Source organism: Heloderma suspectum, chromosome 5, assembly GCF_057233095.1.
Source record: "Heloderma suspectum isolate Gila_16-S chromosome 5, 16-S_ref, whole genome shotgun sequence".
Lineage (NCBI taxonomy): Eukaryota > Metazoa > Chordata > Lepidosauria > Squamata > Helodermatidae > Heloderma > Heloderma suspectum.
In genome coordinates, this window is record NC_139462.1 from 121,607,863 (window position 1) to 121,622,927 (window position 15,065).

The window sequence follows — 15,065 nt, forward strand, 5'->3', positions numbered from 1 at the left end:
GCTTCTTCCTTCCTGCCACATCCTCTGTTGCCAGCTGGGTATGCGCAGTGGCTATGAATGCTCCGCATGTTCCCCCAGTGGCAAAGAGCCTTGGAAGGGAGGCAGGAATTGGTAAGAATGTTCACCATGCCTCCCATTGTGTATGTAAATGTTCTCCTGCCTGTGCAGCACCCAAAATTAACTTTGGGAATGTTCTCCGGCTCCTGTGCAGCACCCAAAATTAACTTTGGGAATGTTCTCCGGCTCCTGTGCAGCACCCAAAATTAATTTGGGGAATTGGGCATCTACTGAGGTGCCCTTAGCCAATGAAAAAACTCCAGTTTGAGGAGGGGAAATGGGGTTGTTGCGCAAGTGTGTGAATGTAGCTTCTGTGTGAATGGCTTGGCTGAAGCAGTCTGGGCCAGACATGCTGGCCTGATGAGCTAAATCTGGCTGGAGGCTCCCCAACCCTGGCTTAAAGGCACACTCAGTCTAAATCAAGGGTGGATGTGTTTAGGAATTGGGGTGTGACTGTGCACATGCCCAATTCTGCTCTCTATGGGCAGGTCAAGGCTTATGGGGGGAGGAGAGAGAGAGAGAGAATGGGGAGGGGAAGAATCATGAGACAGAGGGAAGGAGAGAGAGCTGTGTCTTTCCACTCACTGGTCTCTCCACTCACATGATAGTAAAATAGATATAGAGGTGGAGGATACAATTTGTAGGGAAATGACCTCCAGAAGATAAGAGCAGAGTTCAAAGACACCTTCCCAGGGGGCCCAATGCACCACTCTGAAAATGAAGCTGGGGTGTGAAGAAACTCCTGAAGCTGCTGCAGGGAAGGGGACTTGGGCAAGGCTGCTACAATGTGCTGTGTCTCTGCTCTATCAGAAGCAGGACTCAAGTTACCAGAACCAAGTGTCCTGGGGAGAAAAAGTTGGCGAGGCTTGCTGGCAAAGCCTCAAGTTCCATGGCTTTGAGAAGAGATTTCAGCGGAGTGACTAGACCTGCCAGGAATAACCTGAACAATGGGGACCTGAAGGGTGTGCTCTGGAGGTTTCATGGCTTTTTGCATCAATGCTACCTAGTCATGTGTGATTAGTGAATGTATTTTGTTTGGCTTACTTGGATGTTGGCACTCTGGACTGTTCCGTTCTGATAACTTCTCGGAGTTGAGATTAATAAAAGTATATTATTGGAAATGTTTCACTTCTTAAACGTTGTTCTCAAGCATCTCTAACACATCCCACTGTTCTTGGCATAATTTTTTTAAAAAACTAATGGGCTTGGTACAGCCTTTTCCATTCCATTCCAGCTTTTAGACCATCCCCAAGAAGTCCAGGTTTTGTTCAATGTTGGGAAATTTTTTGGAGCTAATTAGATGCAGCATTCATGCAGAACAAGCAACAGTTTGAAGACTGAGCCACTAGTCTTATGGAGCTTGTAGTTTGAGCTACAGAGACAAACATGCGATCCATTGTGAATGCTCTTTGAAAACTACAAGTTGCAAAGTCCCTTAGTTCCTGTTAGCATTTCTGTGCATAGACAGGAGGGAAGCACAAACATCATAATAACAGAGGGCATTGAGATCCCAGGGATGGTACTTGTCAGTACTGTTTATAGCAGGCATGGGGAACCTTTGGCCCATCAGCCCAGCCCAGCCCAGCCCAGCCTGCCAGTGGGGCCTCACCACAGGCCCCTCACCCAACCCAGCCCCCTGAAGGCTAAAGGGAGGGGTATGTCTGCTCTTATCTCCAATCTGGACTGCCCTTAGCATGCCACTCAGTCCAGCCCTTCATTTGGAAGCATGCCCAGCCAGCCAGAAAAAGGTAAGCCAGGGGCCCTAGGGAGTGTTCTGGGGGGCTGTCAGGGCCAGGGGAGAGCGAGGGGGTGTTTTGCCTGTGCTATGCATATGCGTGGTGTGTGTGTGTGTGTGTGTGTGTTCTGGCTGGTTTCTTTTTGGTGTGTTGTGTGCTTTGCCTGGGTTTCAGTGTGTACTACATACATGTACGGACTGCCGTGTCTGGTTATAAATACAAATCAGGTAGCCAAAAATGTAAGCAAATTAAATTAAGAGGCCCAGAGAAGCTCACTGATACCAGCCAGTCCTCCAAATGTCCAAAGACAAAGTCTTTCATGGAAGAAGGGGGAAAGGTGGCTCATGTTACGCGTTTGTACTGGAACCAGAAGGTAATGCATGGCCTGTGCAAGGACACACCCAGGGGCCCTGTACCTGCTGAAGTCTGCACAGCACAAATCAGACACCCTCCACTGCCCCAGATGCAGTGCCATGATTCCAAAATCCCATTTAATTTCTGCCTTAAGAGGAATGCACTAGCAGCCCTAGTTAAATATACATTATTAATTTCCTGAAAAGCGTTGTACATTTACAAGGGACAGCCTGGCCTAACTACAATTGCACAACAGATCTAGGGCATCCTGCACTTCTGCCTGAACACTGTTGGCCGCCAGGATCACTCCCAGTCTCTTTCCTAGTCCGAGATGATGTTTGTGGCCCTGATCTTTACTTGGACATTGGCAATGGCAAGAGCACCTTGTTGATCTTATGACCATGATATGGTAGTTCAAGGCACAGCGGTGACATGACTGTCAGGCCTTGTGGTGGGACCACTCTTGAGTTGTTCTACCCATCCTTAGCAAGGAGATCCCTTTCCCGCTTTCACTTACGGAAGAATCTTTCAAGCACTCCTTGCTGCCCCAACACCACACAGGAAGTTTGTGCAAATCGTTTTAAGAGCCAGACAAAATCTGTCACTGTACAAATGTCCAGAATCCTCTGGCTGAAGTAGCTGCCTCCACCTCTGCCCCATTCCCTGTCAGGTATGGAGTAATTGTGTGTGCGTGCACTCGCACGCATGTGTGTGTACAATGCTCAAGACATTTTAAATGGCTTCACTTTTATAGTTGAGTCCCATTATTAGTTTAGCAGATCTGTTCAAAGATAATTTCAACACAACAAACATAGAAAACAGCTCCAGCTTTGCTTTTCAACCCATTGGAGGATCCATTGGATCTGGCCCTGCTCCTCTTATTTTAATCACCGGAAACAAAGGCAGAAGAGAATCAAAGATGAAGCTGTATATGTTTGCTAAATTATTAACCATACACAACAGGTTTACTGTAATATCTGAATATATTCTTGGCTTTCTCTCCCTTTGTCATCTTTCATCATCAGGTAATTTTCCTAAAGTAATTGGTCTGTGATACTGCATCCATACGGATATATATAGGTAATTATCAAGCAATTGCTGTAATTATGATATAAAAATATAATGTATGAATATATTCTTGCCCAGGCTGAAAAAACAAATTTATACATTACTTTTTCCTTCTTCTACAGAGAGAATTTCACTTATGTGTGAACCTATATTTTCAGAGAGTGAAATCTAGAAATCATCCAGAAATCATGGAAGCTTTTATCTTCTTAAGGTGAATCCATTCACCTTAAGGTGAATCCAGCTGAAATATATAACCATAGAGAAATACCTCCTTTCTAGTGCTTCAGATATTCAGAACTTTCATACTTCCACAAAGAATATTTTGTAGCTACTAGCCACCTATTTGTTTGTTAGGAAGAGTGCTTATTGATAAACCAGAACTGGCAGGGAGGCGGCCCCGTAGATTGCTTATGCTGCCACCACCACTGGGGGAGAGGGGAGGAGTGTGGGGCAGGTGGGCACCACTACTATTGTCACAGCTGGGGGACAGAAGAGAGGGCAGCAGGGGGAGGAAGGGCGGCTCCTGTTGTCGCCATGGCTGGGGGGAGAGAGATGGCGGTCAGTGGCAGGGGGAGGGAGGGCAGGTGCCACTACCAGGGGAGAAAGGAAGGGGGGCACGCACCAGAGCTGCCATCACAGCCAGGGGTGAGGGAAGTGAAGAGGGGGTGGCAGCGCAAGCTCCCACAACAGGAGGCAGGCCATCTTGGGCCAGCCCTGTCCCTGGATAAAACAGTACTAATGCTGTACCAGCACAGGCTGGGCAGGGCTGAGTGCAGCATGAAAAGATTTTCATGGCACAAAGAAAGATGCTATAGGGGCAGCTGGGAGAAGAGCAGTGCATATTATGCACCCCAAATAAGCAGTCAAGACCTATTTCTTGGGACAGAGAAACTGAAGAGCAATTAAGTATCCCGCTGAATGACATAGATTTGATTTGGGTAGCTCAAGATGCCAGGCTTATTAGATTAAACTTTAATCTCAAAGAGTTGTTTACTATGGAAAAGTCTAAGGACAGATGCTTCAGCTATTGGGTGGTATAGAAATGTAATTAAATAAATCCTACTATCTTTGGAGGAAGGTGGTGTCCATAATTTAATTCAGCAGGTGTCCCTTTGCACTTACAGACATTTCCCATCAACGAACTGTGTGTGTGTTGGGGGACGGGGAGAGTGCCACCTAGAAATGTTTTCTCCATTGAAGATGGGAGAGAGAGAACCCCCATCTCCCAATGTACTCTTTGCTAGTTAAGGGATCTTATAAATCATCTGAGAAAATAGTTGCCATTTGTAAAACAGATTAGGGGCTTCTTCACATGGAGCTTTTATCCTGCTATTGAGATTGATTACCCATGGAAGTTTGCAGGTCCTTCAGATGACGTTGTTAATCTCCAGGGCATCTCCCACACTAAATGACCTTTATTCCGTTTTTTAAAGTTTGGAGATAATGAGCTATCAAAGTACCACACTTGAGTTCCTCTTGAGTTCCCTCGGTGAAAACGGAAAAATTTACAATAAGAGGAGCTAGACCACAGCACCATCTAGTGGCTGTATAATGAAATATATGGAAGACTCAGGTAAGGGGAGAAAGGAGGGGAAAGGTGTGGGGGGGAAGTATGTGTAAAGGGAGTTGGTAGTGATCCTGCATTTAAAATGGAAGGAGAAAGCACCATTTTAAACGTGGGTGTTGAGATGCTCTAAGAATCATGAATCCATAATATAAATACCCGGGGGGGGGGCGGGGGGGGAGAGAGAGAGAACAATTATACCTTGTTGTTGTTTAAATTAAAAGTTTACCACATGATATCAAGCTTCTGAAAACCCAAGTTCATCTAAAAATAAGCGTAGCAGTATTGTGTCCTCCACCCATGTATGAAAAGCACCTATAAATTTTTTTTTTTTTTACTAGTAGTTATCCTTCATACTGGGGAAAGAAGATTCAAACCTCAGTGGGGAAAATATGTTACCTCTGTGTAGAACCACATTTCAGCAAAGTTTAGAACAGATAAGAAACATTTATTTAGAAAAAAAGTTTAGATTATTCTTTAGCACAGTTTTGGCAAATATATGAGTTATTTCATTTGCTTAATAAAATCAGGGTTTTGCTTTTGGATAAACCCACTCTAGGCCCACCATATCTTCACTGCCCACCCGCCACATGACTTCAAGGACGGTCCACTCCCCCTTGCCCATCTCCACGTGGCCGACTTCAGTCCACCCTCCAGACCTTTGCCATGATGGCCAGTGGCCCCTTCCCTCCTCCCCGACATTCCAAAGTCAATGCAGGAAGAGCTTGTTTTTATTCTTCCTCCTTCTCCCAAAAATAATGTGCTTGAAAGATCTGCGGAAATCCTGGTTGAAGATGGTATAGATGACGGGGTTGAGAGAGCTATTGCAGTAGCCAATCCAGAAGAAGAACTTGAAAAGTGTCTCTGGGATCTCACAGGCCTCTCTGCAGATGCCATACAAACTGTAACTGAAGAAAAAAGGGAACCAGCAGACCACAAAGACACCCATGACCACGGCCAGGACGAAGGTGAATCGCTTCTCCCGGGCTTGGTTGAGGGGCTTTTGGCAGAAGCTGCCGCGTTTCCTGCGATGGGAAGAAAAAAACTCGATGGAGCGGCTACTGGAGCAGGAGAGGCGGCTGCTGGGCCGCCTGCAGGAGGTGGCGGCCGACGGCCTCTGGTCAGGTTTGCCCCCGGGCCTGTCTCTGCTTTGCTGGCGCCTGCTCTCTGAGGGGCTGCTCTCTTCCAGCTCAGTGTTGTCCAGCTCGGCGGCTTTCCCCCAGCGGGGGCCTGAGAACGGCCCACGCGGCCTCGGTGGTGTTTTCAAGGGCGTGAAACCCCTGCTGGCTCGGGTCAGCCCATTCTCCGCCCTGTTGGGAGGGCCCTCCTGTGGAGGCCGTTTTTCGGAGAGGGCACGGGTCCTTAACTTGGCCACCCGGTAGATGCGGGCATAGACCAGCACCATGATCAGGCACGGGGCAAAGAAGGAGCCCACGCATGAGGATAGGATGTACCACGTCTCGTCATTAAGCTGGCACTTCGAGGGGGCGCCACCCTCGGGCTCCCAGTACTTGGAGATCAGCGGGGGCGAGGAGATGACGGCTGAGACCAGCCAGACGAGCAGGATGACGCCCTTGATCCGCCGAGGGGTCCGCTTGCGGTTGTACTCCACAGCCTGGGTGACCGACCAGTACCTGTCCAGGCTGATGGCGCAGAGGTGCACGATGGACGATGTGCAGAACAGGACGTCCAGCGCCAGGTACATGTTGCACCAGGCCTTGCCGAAGTACCAGTCGCCCATGAGCTCGTTGGCCAGGGAGAAGGGCATGACCGAGGCGGCCACCAGGATGTCGGCGCTGGCCAGCGAGACGAGGAAGAGGTTTTGCGGGGCGCGCAGCGCGGCGCTGGTCAGCACTGCCAAGACCACCAGCACGTTGCCTGCGATGGTGAAGAGGATCAGGAAGCCCACCACGGCGGCCAGGCCGGCCACGGCCGCAGGCGAGTAGGCGGGGGCAGGCAGCAAGGCGGGTGGGGTGGTGCCGGGGAGGGCCCAGAGGGAGCGGTTGTGCGGGGCCGCGCTCGCGTTCCGGGGCGCGTCCATCGCCCAGGCAAGAGTGCGGGCGGCCACGGAGACTCCGGGGTCAGCCCCGCCGGAGCTGCGTCTGCCAGCGGGCGCCTCCATCCCACCGGGACCGACCCCCGCAAAGCGCCCTCCTCTGCTTGTTACACGCTGGCCCCCCTGGGGCGGGGGGACGCGCCGCCGCCCCTAAAAGCGCATCTTCGCGGGGCGCGTCCGCCTGCCCGCCGCGACCCCCCGGCCCAGCGCCACCCCAGCCATTGCGGGGGCAAGCGACGGGAGGGGCGGCGCGGCGCGCTCGCTCCTCGTCCCGCGGCTGCGCATCCCTCGCGGCGCCTCAAGCCTCCGCGCGAGCGCCCAGCCCGCTGCGCTGCCTGGCTTGCGCGCGGGCGGGCGGCGAGCGCGGACTGCGAGCACCTCGCCCTCGCTCTGCCTCGGAGCATGCCCAGTAGCCGGAGCTGCGGCGCGCGCCCTCGCGTGGGGCGGGCGCGCGGCGGGGCAGCGCCGGTGCAGCAGGAGGGGAAAGTGCGAGTCCCGGCGCCGAGGCTCGGGCGCTGCCGGCCGGGGCTGGAGGGGGCGGGGAGCGGGGGCATCTGGGCACGGCGACCTCCCGCGGAGAGCCCCGCCGGCTGCGGCCACCCCGCGAGGGACCCTCCTGGTGTGCCGACCGAGGGGCGCCCCCTCCTCCTTCACCCTGGCTCGGAACGGCCACAGATGGCAGCGAAAACCGTGTCGGCTGGAGAAAAAAGGGGCCCAAACGAAGATGGGGCATTCCGGGAGAGCAGCGGTGTTCGTCTGGAGCAGCGCACTCGCTATTCGCGGCAGGTGTGTTGGAGCCCGCACGCTTTTCAGTCACACAGCACTCATCGTCAGGCGCTGTGAAGGAAGGCTTTTGGAGACCGCCCTGGCAATAGCAGGATTGTTCGCTAGAGGGCAGAGTTGCAGAAGGTATTCCTAAGGTTCCCGAGAGGAAAGGAAGAATACGGCATTGGCTGCAGGAATGCCCCTTCCCTTGAGGACATCAAGAGCAGCGCCCTCTGGATCGGGGACCTGAAAGCCAGATCCTGCCTCAATCGGTTGTAGTTTTCAGAGATTTACAACATGTCTACTCAGAAGTAAGTTCCACAGGGGTGTCTGTCAGGTAAGTGGCTACAGGGTTTTTGATAAGAAAGAAAAAGATCCAGAGGGAATGTAATATTTGAAAGCCGTCCACTTTTCCAGTAGACATTTCAAGAGAGATCTGCGCCAAGCATATAGAGATAAAACAGAGGAGCTGAGGCAGCCTGCGGAAGGCCACTTTGTGGCTCCATCACCAGGGCCACACCATGAATCATAAAATCAGTCGCCACCTGCTTCTATGATTCTTGGACAGGCCTGCCCTGCCTCAGGCTGTTTTTGCTTGTGCTACAGAGAGGAACATGTACGTGACCAGCATGTGAGGCAGGCCTGGCCTGGAATGGGCTCAGGCCTGGTCACAAAAGATGAATTTCCTGTGCTTGTGGTGCCTTTCAAGCAACCTTCTAAGGTACAGAGATCATGACTTTAGTCAGAGGAGGCACGAGAGCAATGAGTGGGACAGGCCTCCTAAAGAGCTGGGAAGTGCTCCCCAATTCCTTTCTTGGCAAAGGTTGACTGACATACAAGGTTGTGTGGACATTATGTGGATGGGGTGCTTCTGCACACCTTACAATGCTGCGGCAGGATGCCCAGGCTAAGAGTGTAAGCTGGGAAGTGTTACCTCAGCCACAAAGGTGGCAGCCTCAGGCAAGTCACTGTTCTCTCAGACTCTATCCCTGTTAATTTTAGGTTATGGTTTTGGGCCACATAGAAATAAAGGTTTAATTCAGCCAAATTTTCAAAATTTGAATTAAAGTGTTTCACATCTTATAAAGTTCAAGTGCCAAACTTATTTTTATCAAAACAGTCATGCTCTATAAACCCATTACAAAAGCAAATGAGTGGAAGTTGGGGGGAGTTATTAAGATGCATTCACTCTGGCCATTTTCTGCCTGGTTATTTTTAGATGTGTTCCTGTCACTGTATGATTTTCACTTGGTTAGTGGAACTTTTTATGTTAAACTGCTGCTGGAAGAGCCTGCAAAAGTTTACTGGTGTTTCCCCTGAGGTGCCTGAAAGTATGAATGGTTTAGTAGGAGTGTAATACTCGCTCTGCCCTTCTACACTGGTGGAGTGCCCCTTTGAAATGCAGAACACTCCCTCCTCCTCTCTGATTTCATGGGATGTGATGGGCACTATTTTTCTTTCCAGCCTTGGAACAAACCAGAGAGGGACAGCAGTAGCTTTTTACAGAAGTAGGAGAGCAAACCATACAGAAATGAAGTACTTTATTTCCGAAATAAATTACTACTGTTTAAAAACAGATTGTTACAAATTGGTCATTTCTGCTCTCTTCTCCAGAAAATGGTCCAGGAAAAGTGTATTTTGCAGCACAACATACAAACTCCTCACAGGTAGTTGGGCAACATAATAATAAAAAAATGATACCATTTAAGTGTCAGGAAGTCTAGGAGTATGAACCAAGAACCTCATATCCTGAGGCTGGGACCCAGGCAATTTAGGTATTGCAACATCACCCTCTTGGCTGGCAGGCACTGTGAAGCTGGATTGGTCAGGCCTGGTGTATAAATATTATGAGCTTGGCCTTCTGCCCTGGCCCAGTCAACAGAGCTGTACTTTCTTCCCTCCAGCAGCTGACCTTAGGGGCCTGGCCTAGAGAAAACACACTCCAGGTCTGGATTATTTCTTTTTCTTTCTTTCTTTTTGAGTTTTTAAAATATACATAAATGAATTTGTATATACCCATAGCAATGAATACATATGAAATGCATATATATAAATATATACAACATTCTAGCAATTATACATAGGCTTCAACAAAAGCAGACCAGATATCCAAATACATATCCATTTGAAGGTGGCATCTATATGCCACCTGTTCAAATGTTGAAAGCATTGTAAGGTCCTCAATCCATTGCATTTTCGGAGGTGAGCGTTTATCCTTACAGTGTTGTAATATCAGTCTTTTAGCTGTCAAAAGGGTGCAGAGAATCCGTTTATGCTGACCATCTGTTAATTTCCATGAAGCAGGTAAATAATTCAAAAGAGCGTGTACATCAGCGAATATTAAAGATTGTTCCATAAGTTTAAAAGAAACATTAGCTGCATCGCACCACCACCAATTAGCTGAATTAGACAATCCCTTATTAAAGAGAAGTTGTGGTGCCCAATAAACAGAAAACGAGAGTTTTTGCTGAATAAAGCACAGCCTAAGATCCATAGATGGGACAGGTATAGACACCAAAGCAGTGATCCACTGATTAGGCAGAATGGGACAATTCCATTCCTGCTTAAGACCATGTATATCTTATTTATTCACCAATAACAAGTATTTGTAGACATGGATTGTGTGTCACTTTTCCTGACCAGCTTCCAATAACGATGGAGACCTTAATGATGTAAAAGCAGCCAGGCCAAACCTAGATACTCATGAATGCTGCAATTGCAAGTATTCAGCCATAGCTTGCAAATCATATTTGGCATGCAGAATAGAAAATGACAAACTCACCATCAGCACCCACCAATTGATCAAAAGTAAAAAATGCCTTATCTGTCCATGTCTGCCACAGAAACATTTGCTTACCAATTTTTAGATCTGGATTGCCCCATAAAGTCAATTTAGCATGAGAAAATGGATCAAAGTGTAATTGACGTGACATTATACACCACACATCTTTAACTGTAGAAACTGTGGGAGGAACCCTATGTGTTCTTGTATATCTAGAACCTAATGCCATCCATTTAGAGAGAGGAACCAGACAAGAAGATGCCAAAACGGATGAATGAGGAAGATTTGATGCAGATGGGAAAGACTAAAATTCAGTACAAGTCAGCAGATAAGCCTGCTGATATACAGGAAGATCCAGAAAACCAAATCCACCATTTTTAGTTAGAATTTACATCACTTCTGGAGATAATCTTGGCTGAGAGGACCCCCCCCCCCCAAATTAAGAAACAAAGCATTGATTTTCTGAAAATCTTTGCCAGGTATAAATAAGGGAATCCCATCTGTCTAAATCCTGAGAAATCTCAGTAATCAATTTATTCAAATTAAGTTTAATAATTTGAGTTAAATCTCTGGGAATGTATTCCAAGGGAAATAATAACATCCAGGTACCATTGAAATTGCTTATCTGCTAATACACCATGAGATACACAGTCTCCAACTGACATCAGTTTGGATTTTGACCAATTAAACTGAATAACCGAAAGCATGAACAAATGTATTAATCAGCTGCATCAATGCCTGCACAGATGACTGGAGTTCAAAAATAAACAATAAAAGATAATCACTGTAAAGAATAATTTTGTTCTCCTCTTCCCCGGGTATTAAAGGGCAGGGGCTGCCAGAGGCAGGGAGTTGGAGTGTGTTTGGTGGGGTGCTCTCGAAGCCTGCTTTCTTGAGGCTTCTCCCACCTTCTTAGCATCATCAGCTGACCAGCCACTCTTCTCCTCCCCAGCATTGCACTTGGAGACGCACAGAGAAGCACACATCAGACCCGCCCTACTGACTTTTCAGGGATACCTACAGCCAGCAGCAGAGGGCAGCAGCTCTCGAAGAACAAAGGAGCAAATGCAGATCTTCATTTGCTACTTCTGAGCTGTTACTTTCTCTTTTATATTGTTTTATATCATTTTACGCTTTTATATTTTTTAAATGTGCTTGGGAAACGCATTGGGTAACCCAGTGGTGCCCCCATAACTGTGGTCATGGAAAGGTATGGCATTGGGGGATTAACAGGCCAACTGAGAAGAAGAGGGGCTAGAGATCTTACAGCTATCCCCTCTTCTGATTCTTCCCACAGAAGTCGTTGTGATCCTGCATTTAAAACAGAAGCAGAAAGCCCCTTTTTAAATGCCGGATTTTAGGCTGGTGTAGAGATGCCCACAATGGCTCCCGTTTTCATGTGCTTCCTTTCCCCCTCCTTCTCCCCGTATCGGAGTCTTCCATTCTCTTTCATGGATCCTGCTTGTCTTCTTGCCGCTTTTTCTCTTTTCACGGAGGGAACTCAAGCAGAACACAACAGGGTAATTTGATAGCTCATTATCTGTGATCTACTTAAAAATGGAGCAAAGGGCATTTAATGCAGGAGACGCCTTGGAGGTGCACAGCATCATGTAAAGAGCCCACAAACTTCCATGAAGGAGCAATCTCAATTGCAGGATAAAAGCTCTGTGTGAAAAGTAGCCCTGGCTGCTTTCTGTATTTGTACGAGAGACACTCTGGCAGGCATCTCTCACAGGTCTTTCTTGTGCAGGAGGATGCTGTCTCACCCTCCTGCATCATAGGGCTGCTTTGAACTTCCACTGAACTAGTGGAACTAGTTGTTCACTGAGTAAGTGATTCACTGGGAATCTAGAGTAGTGCTGCTGCTGTATGAGCAGATACCGGTACCTAAGATTTATTAATATGTGGGCTTCAACTCCTTAGCAGCTGGATCTGTGTGGCTTGCTTTGGGGAGTGTTTCCTTGAGTATTTTAGAGAGGCTAATATTCTCTATTTCTACTTTTTTCTTCAACTCCAATGATGTCTGTGTTCACCTCCAACATAATGTTTCATGAAGGCAATGAAGTCACCCATCATAAAGATTTCAGACAAAAATAATTCAGACTGCAGGCTTCCTTCACAGTCTTAGAAATGGCTGCAGGAAAATATTCTCCAATTAACATCAGGTTACCAATTTCCATCTTCATCCAAAATCTGAGAAAAAATACTTATTAAAAATACTCACCTAAGCTTTTACAAGTTGAGTTAAACACACACTTCCTTTGTCCTACTGGTACAAAATGTGGTAGCTAGATGGTTATCATGGACTTGTCACTGGCTCCCAGTTCATTTCTGGGATCAATTCAAGTTGATGGTCAAAGCCTTTAAAGCTCTGAGGGATGTCTGAAGAACTGTCGGCTCCCACATGAACCTCCCCATCAGTTCAGATCTTTGGGGCCTTTTCTCCAGACTCCCCTGCTTTTGAGGCGAGTAGCTGGCTTGGACCAGCTACTCGCCTTTGGATTTATCTAAGCCAGGATAATCTTATTTTAGGATTTATCTAAGCCAGAGACAAGCTGGTTGGTGTCCTCCAGATGTTTTGGACTACAATTCCCACAATCCTTGACCATTGGCCATGTTGGCTGGGGCTCACGGGAGCTGTAGTCCAAAACATTTAGGGGGTACCAGGTTGTCTACCCCTGGTCTAAAACATTTATTAAGCACACCCCAAGGACATTTAACTCTTGTGGAATGGTTCTACAAGGGACAATGATAAATACACAGCTGCAAATAATAGAACGTGTCAGCACTATGCATAGAATAAAGAAGAAAATAAAATAATAAAGATTCCTGAATTAAAGGGGCATTGCTGTGGTATGAGTGTAAATCTTATTGGTATACACATCTTTTTAACTGGCTGCATGAATATTTCTCGGTGGCACTTTCACACCACAGGAGATCTCAGCTGCTAAAGAAAAGTGTAACCCTTAAAAAATGAAAGTTCTTCAGGCACTGGGGAGAGCTTGGGTATTGCTCAGCCGGAGTGATCTCATAAGCATCCTCTAAAAAGTGCCCATAGTATCCATGGAAGCAGACATGACAGCATTGACTCTGCTAACACCATGGAAGTTCTTACTTGGGGAATTATCACATTTTCATTGTGATAAGCCATTGGTTGTCATCTAGGAAAATGTGATATGCCCAGATGACCCTTTCTTCTCAAGGCAGATGATTTGGAATTGTATCTCCTGTAACAACTGCTGAGTATTCTTTGCTCCTCTCTGTGTTTATTCATTGCTCAACTCATTTGGGTTAACACAAATAAACCACCCACCCTAGAGCTGAGCACTGACCAGAAAACACCGTATGTCTTATGGGGGTGCAGGAGGGAGTGCCACTCTCAGGTAGGGATGGCAGAGAATTCCACCACGGATCTCGGGGAGGCTGAATGCCAGTGCATTCGGCCCCCCAAAATCTGTGGCGGAATGGCCTGCCACCCCCCCGCGGATCCCCCCAGGATGAAACTTACCTGGGGTGGATCTTCTGGGCGGTGGCGGCGGCTTTGGCGGTGGCTGGTCTTCCGACCGGCTGCCGCCGCTGCTTGCAGGCTTTTTTTTTTTTTTTTTTACACCCATGTGATAGGCTATGTAAGTTTTTACGTAGCCTACAACGTCTGGGTTAAAAAAAAAAGGCGTACGCAAATGGCGGCGGCTATGGCCGCTGCCATTTGCGTTCCTTATTCTGGGCCGTCTTAGTCTACGTAAATAATTACGTAGACTAAGACGGCGAAAATAAGGGGAACGCAAATAGCGTCTGCTACGCTATTTGCGTTCCCCTTATTTTCGCCGTCTTAGTCTACATAAATATTTACGTAGATTAAGACGTCAAAAATAAGGAACGCAAATGGCGGCAGCTGTAGCCGCTGCCATTTGCGTACGCGGTGTTGTTGTTTTTTCCCCCATAGCCTTCCGCAGCCAGAAATCTGGCTGCGGACAGCTCTGGCCTGGCTGGGCCTGGCCGGCTGCTCCGCAGAGCCGCCACGGAGCACAGCCAGCCAAGGAGGATTCTGGGGGGGGGGGAGAGGAACGGAGCGCCTCCCCCCCCCGTCCAGGATTCTGGGGGGAGGGACGGAACGCCTCCCCCCCCCATAAACATAATCCGTGAACAGTTAAGTGATTTTCGTACATCCCTACTCTCAGGTTATTTCCCCTGCTATCTCCATCAACTATTTAATACTGAGCAGTTTTCCCCAGTTCTTTTCTCAGTGCTCATCCTTGGCTTTCAAATCCCACTGGTCCAGCCAACCATCCTCAAGAAAGCTGATGATTATGACAGTTGCTGCCTTTTGCCTGTGCTTTGTGGTTCCTTCATCCCCTCCCAGCCTGCTAGCCAAGATCTCTGGTAGTCCACCTGGTGCTCCGTTGCCTAGTTTCTGTCCAGTTTGCTCCATTGGAAGGTACTCTCTTAAAGCCTTGCACAGGCTTTAAGGCCACCCTTACATCATCACCCGCTACAGCATTATGATCATGCCTCTTTCCCCACATTTTAAAATGTTCTTTAAAATGTACAGCAGGCTCTCTTCCAAACTTATGATAACATACAGGGGTTTTTTTTTGGAAACAGAGCAGAGACGTTTAAGCTGGCATAAGGAAAAAAAAGTCCTTTGCAAGCTGAACGTACATTGTATGAGTAACTGTTCAGTAG

General features: G+C 47.9%; 1 protein-coding gene across 1 annotated transcript; it reads right to left on the reverse strand.

The window, feature by feature from the left end:
- Window positions 1-5,209: 5,209 nt before the first annotated feature.
- Window positions 5,210-7,237, reverse strand: ADRA2C (adrenoceptor alpha 2C). The gene has a single exon (XM_084860362.1). The coding sequence runs from the start codon at window positions 6,899-6,901 to the stop codon at window positions 5,489-5,491; it is 1,413 nt and encodes a 470-aa protein (XP_084716488.1). The 5' UTR covers window positions 6,902-7,237; the 3' UTR covers window positions 5,210-5,488.
- Window positions 7,238-15,065: the final 7,828 nt, after the last annotated feature.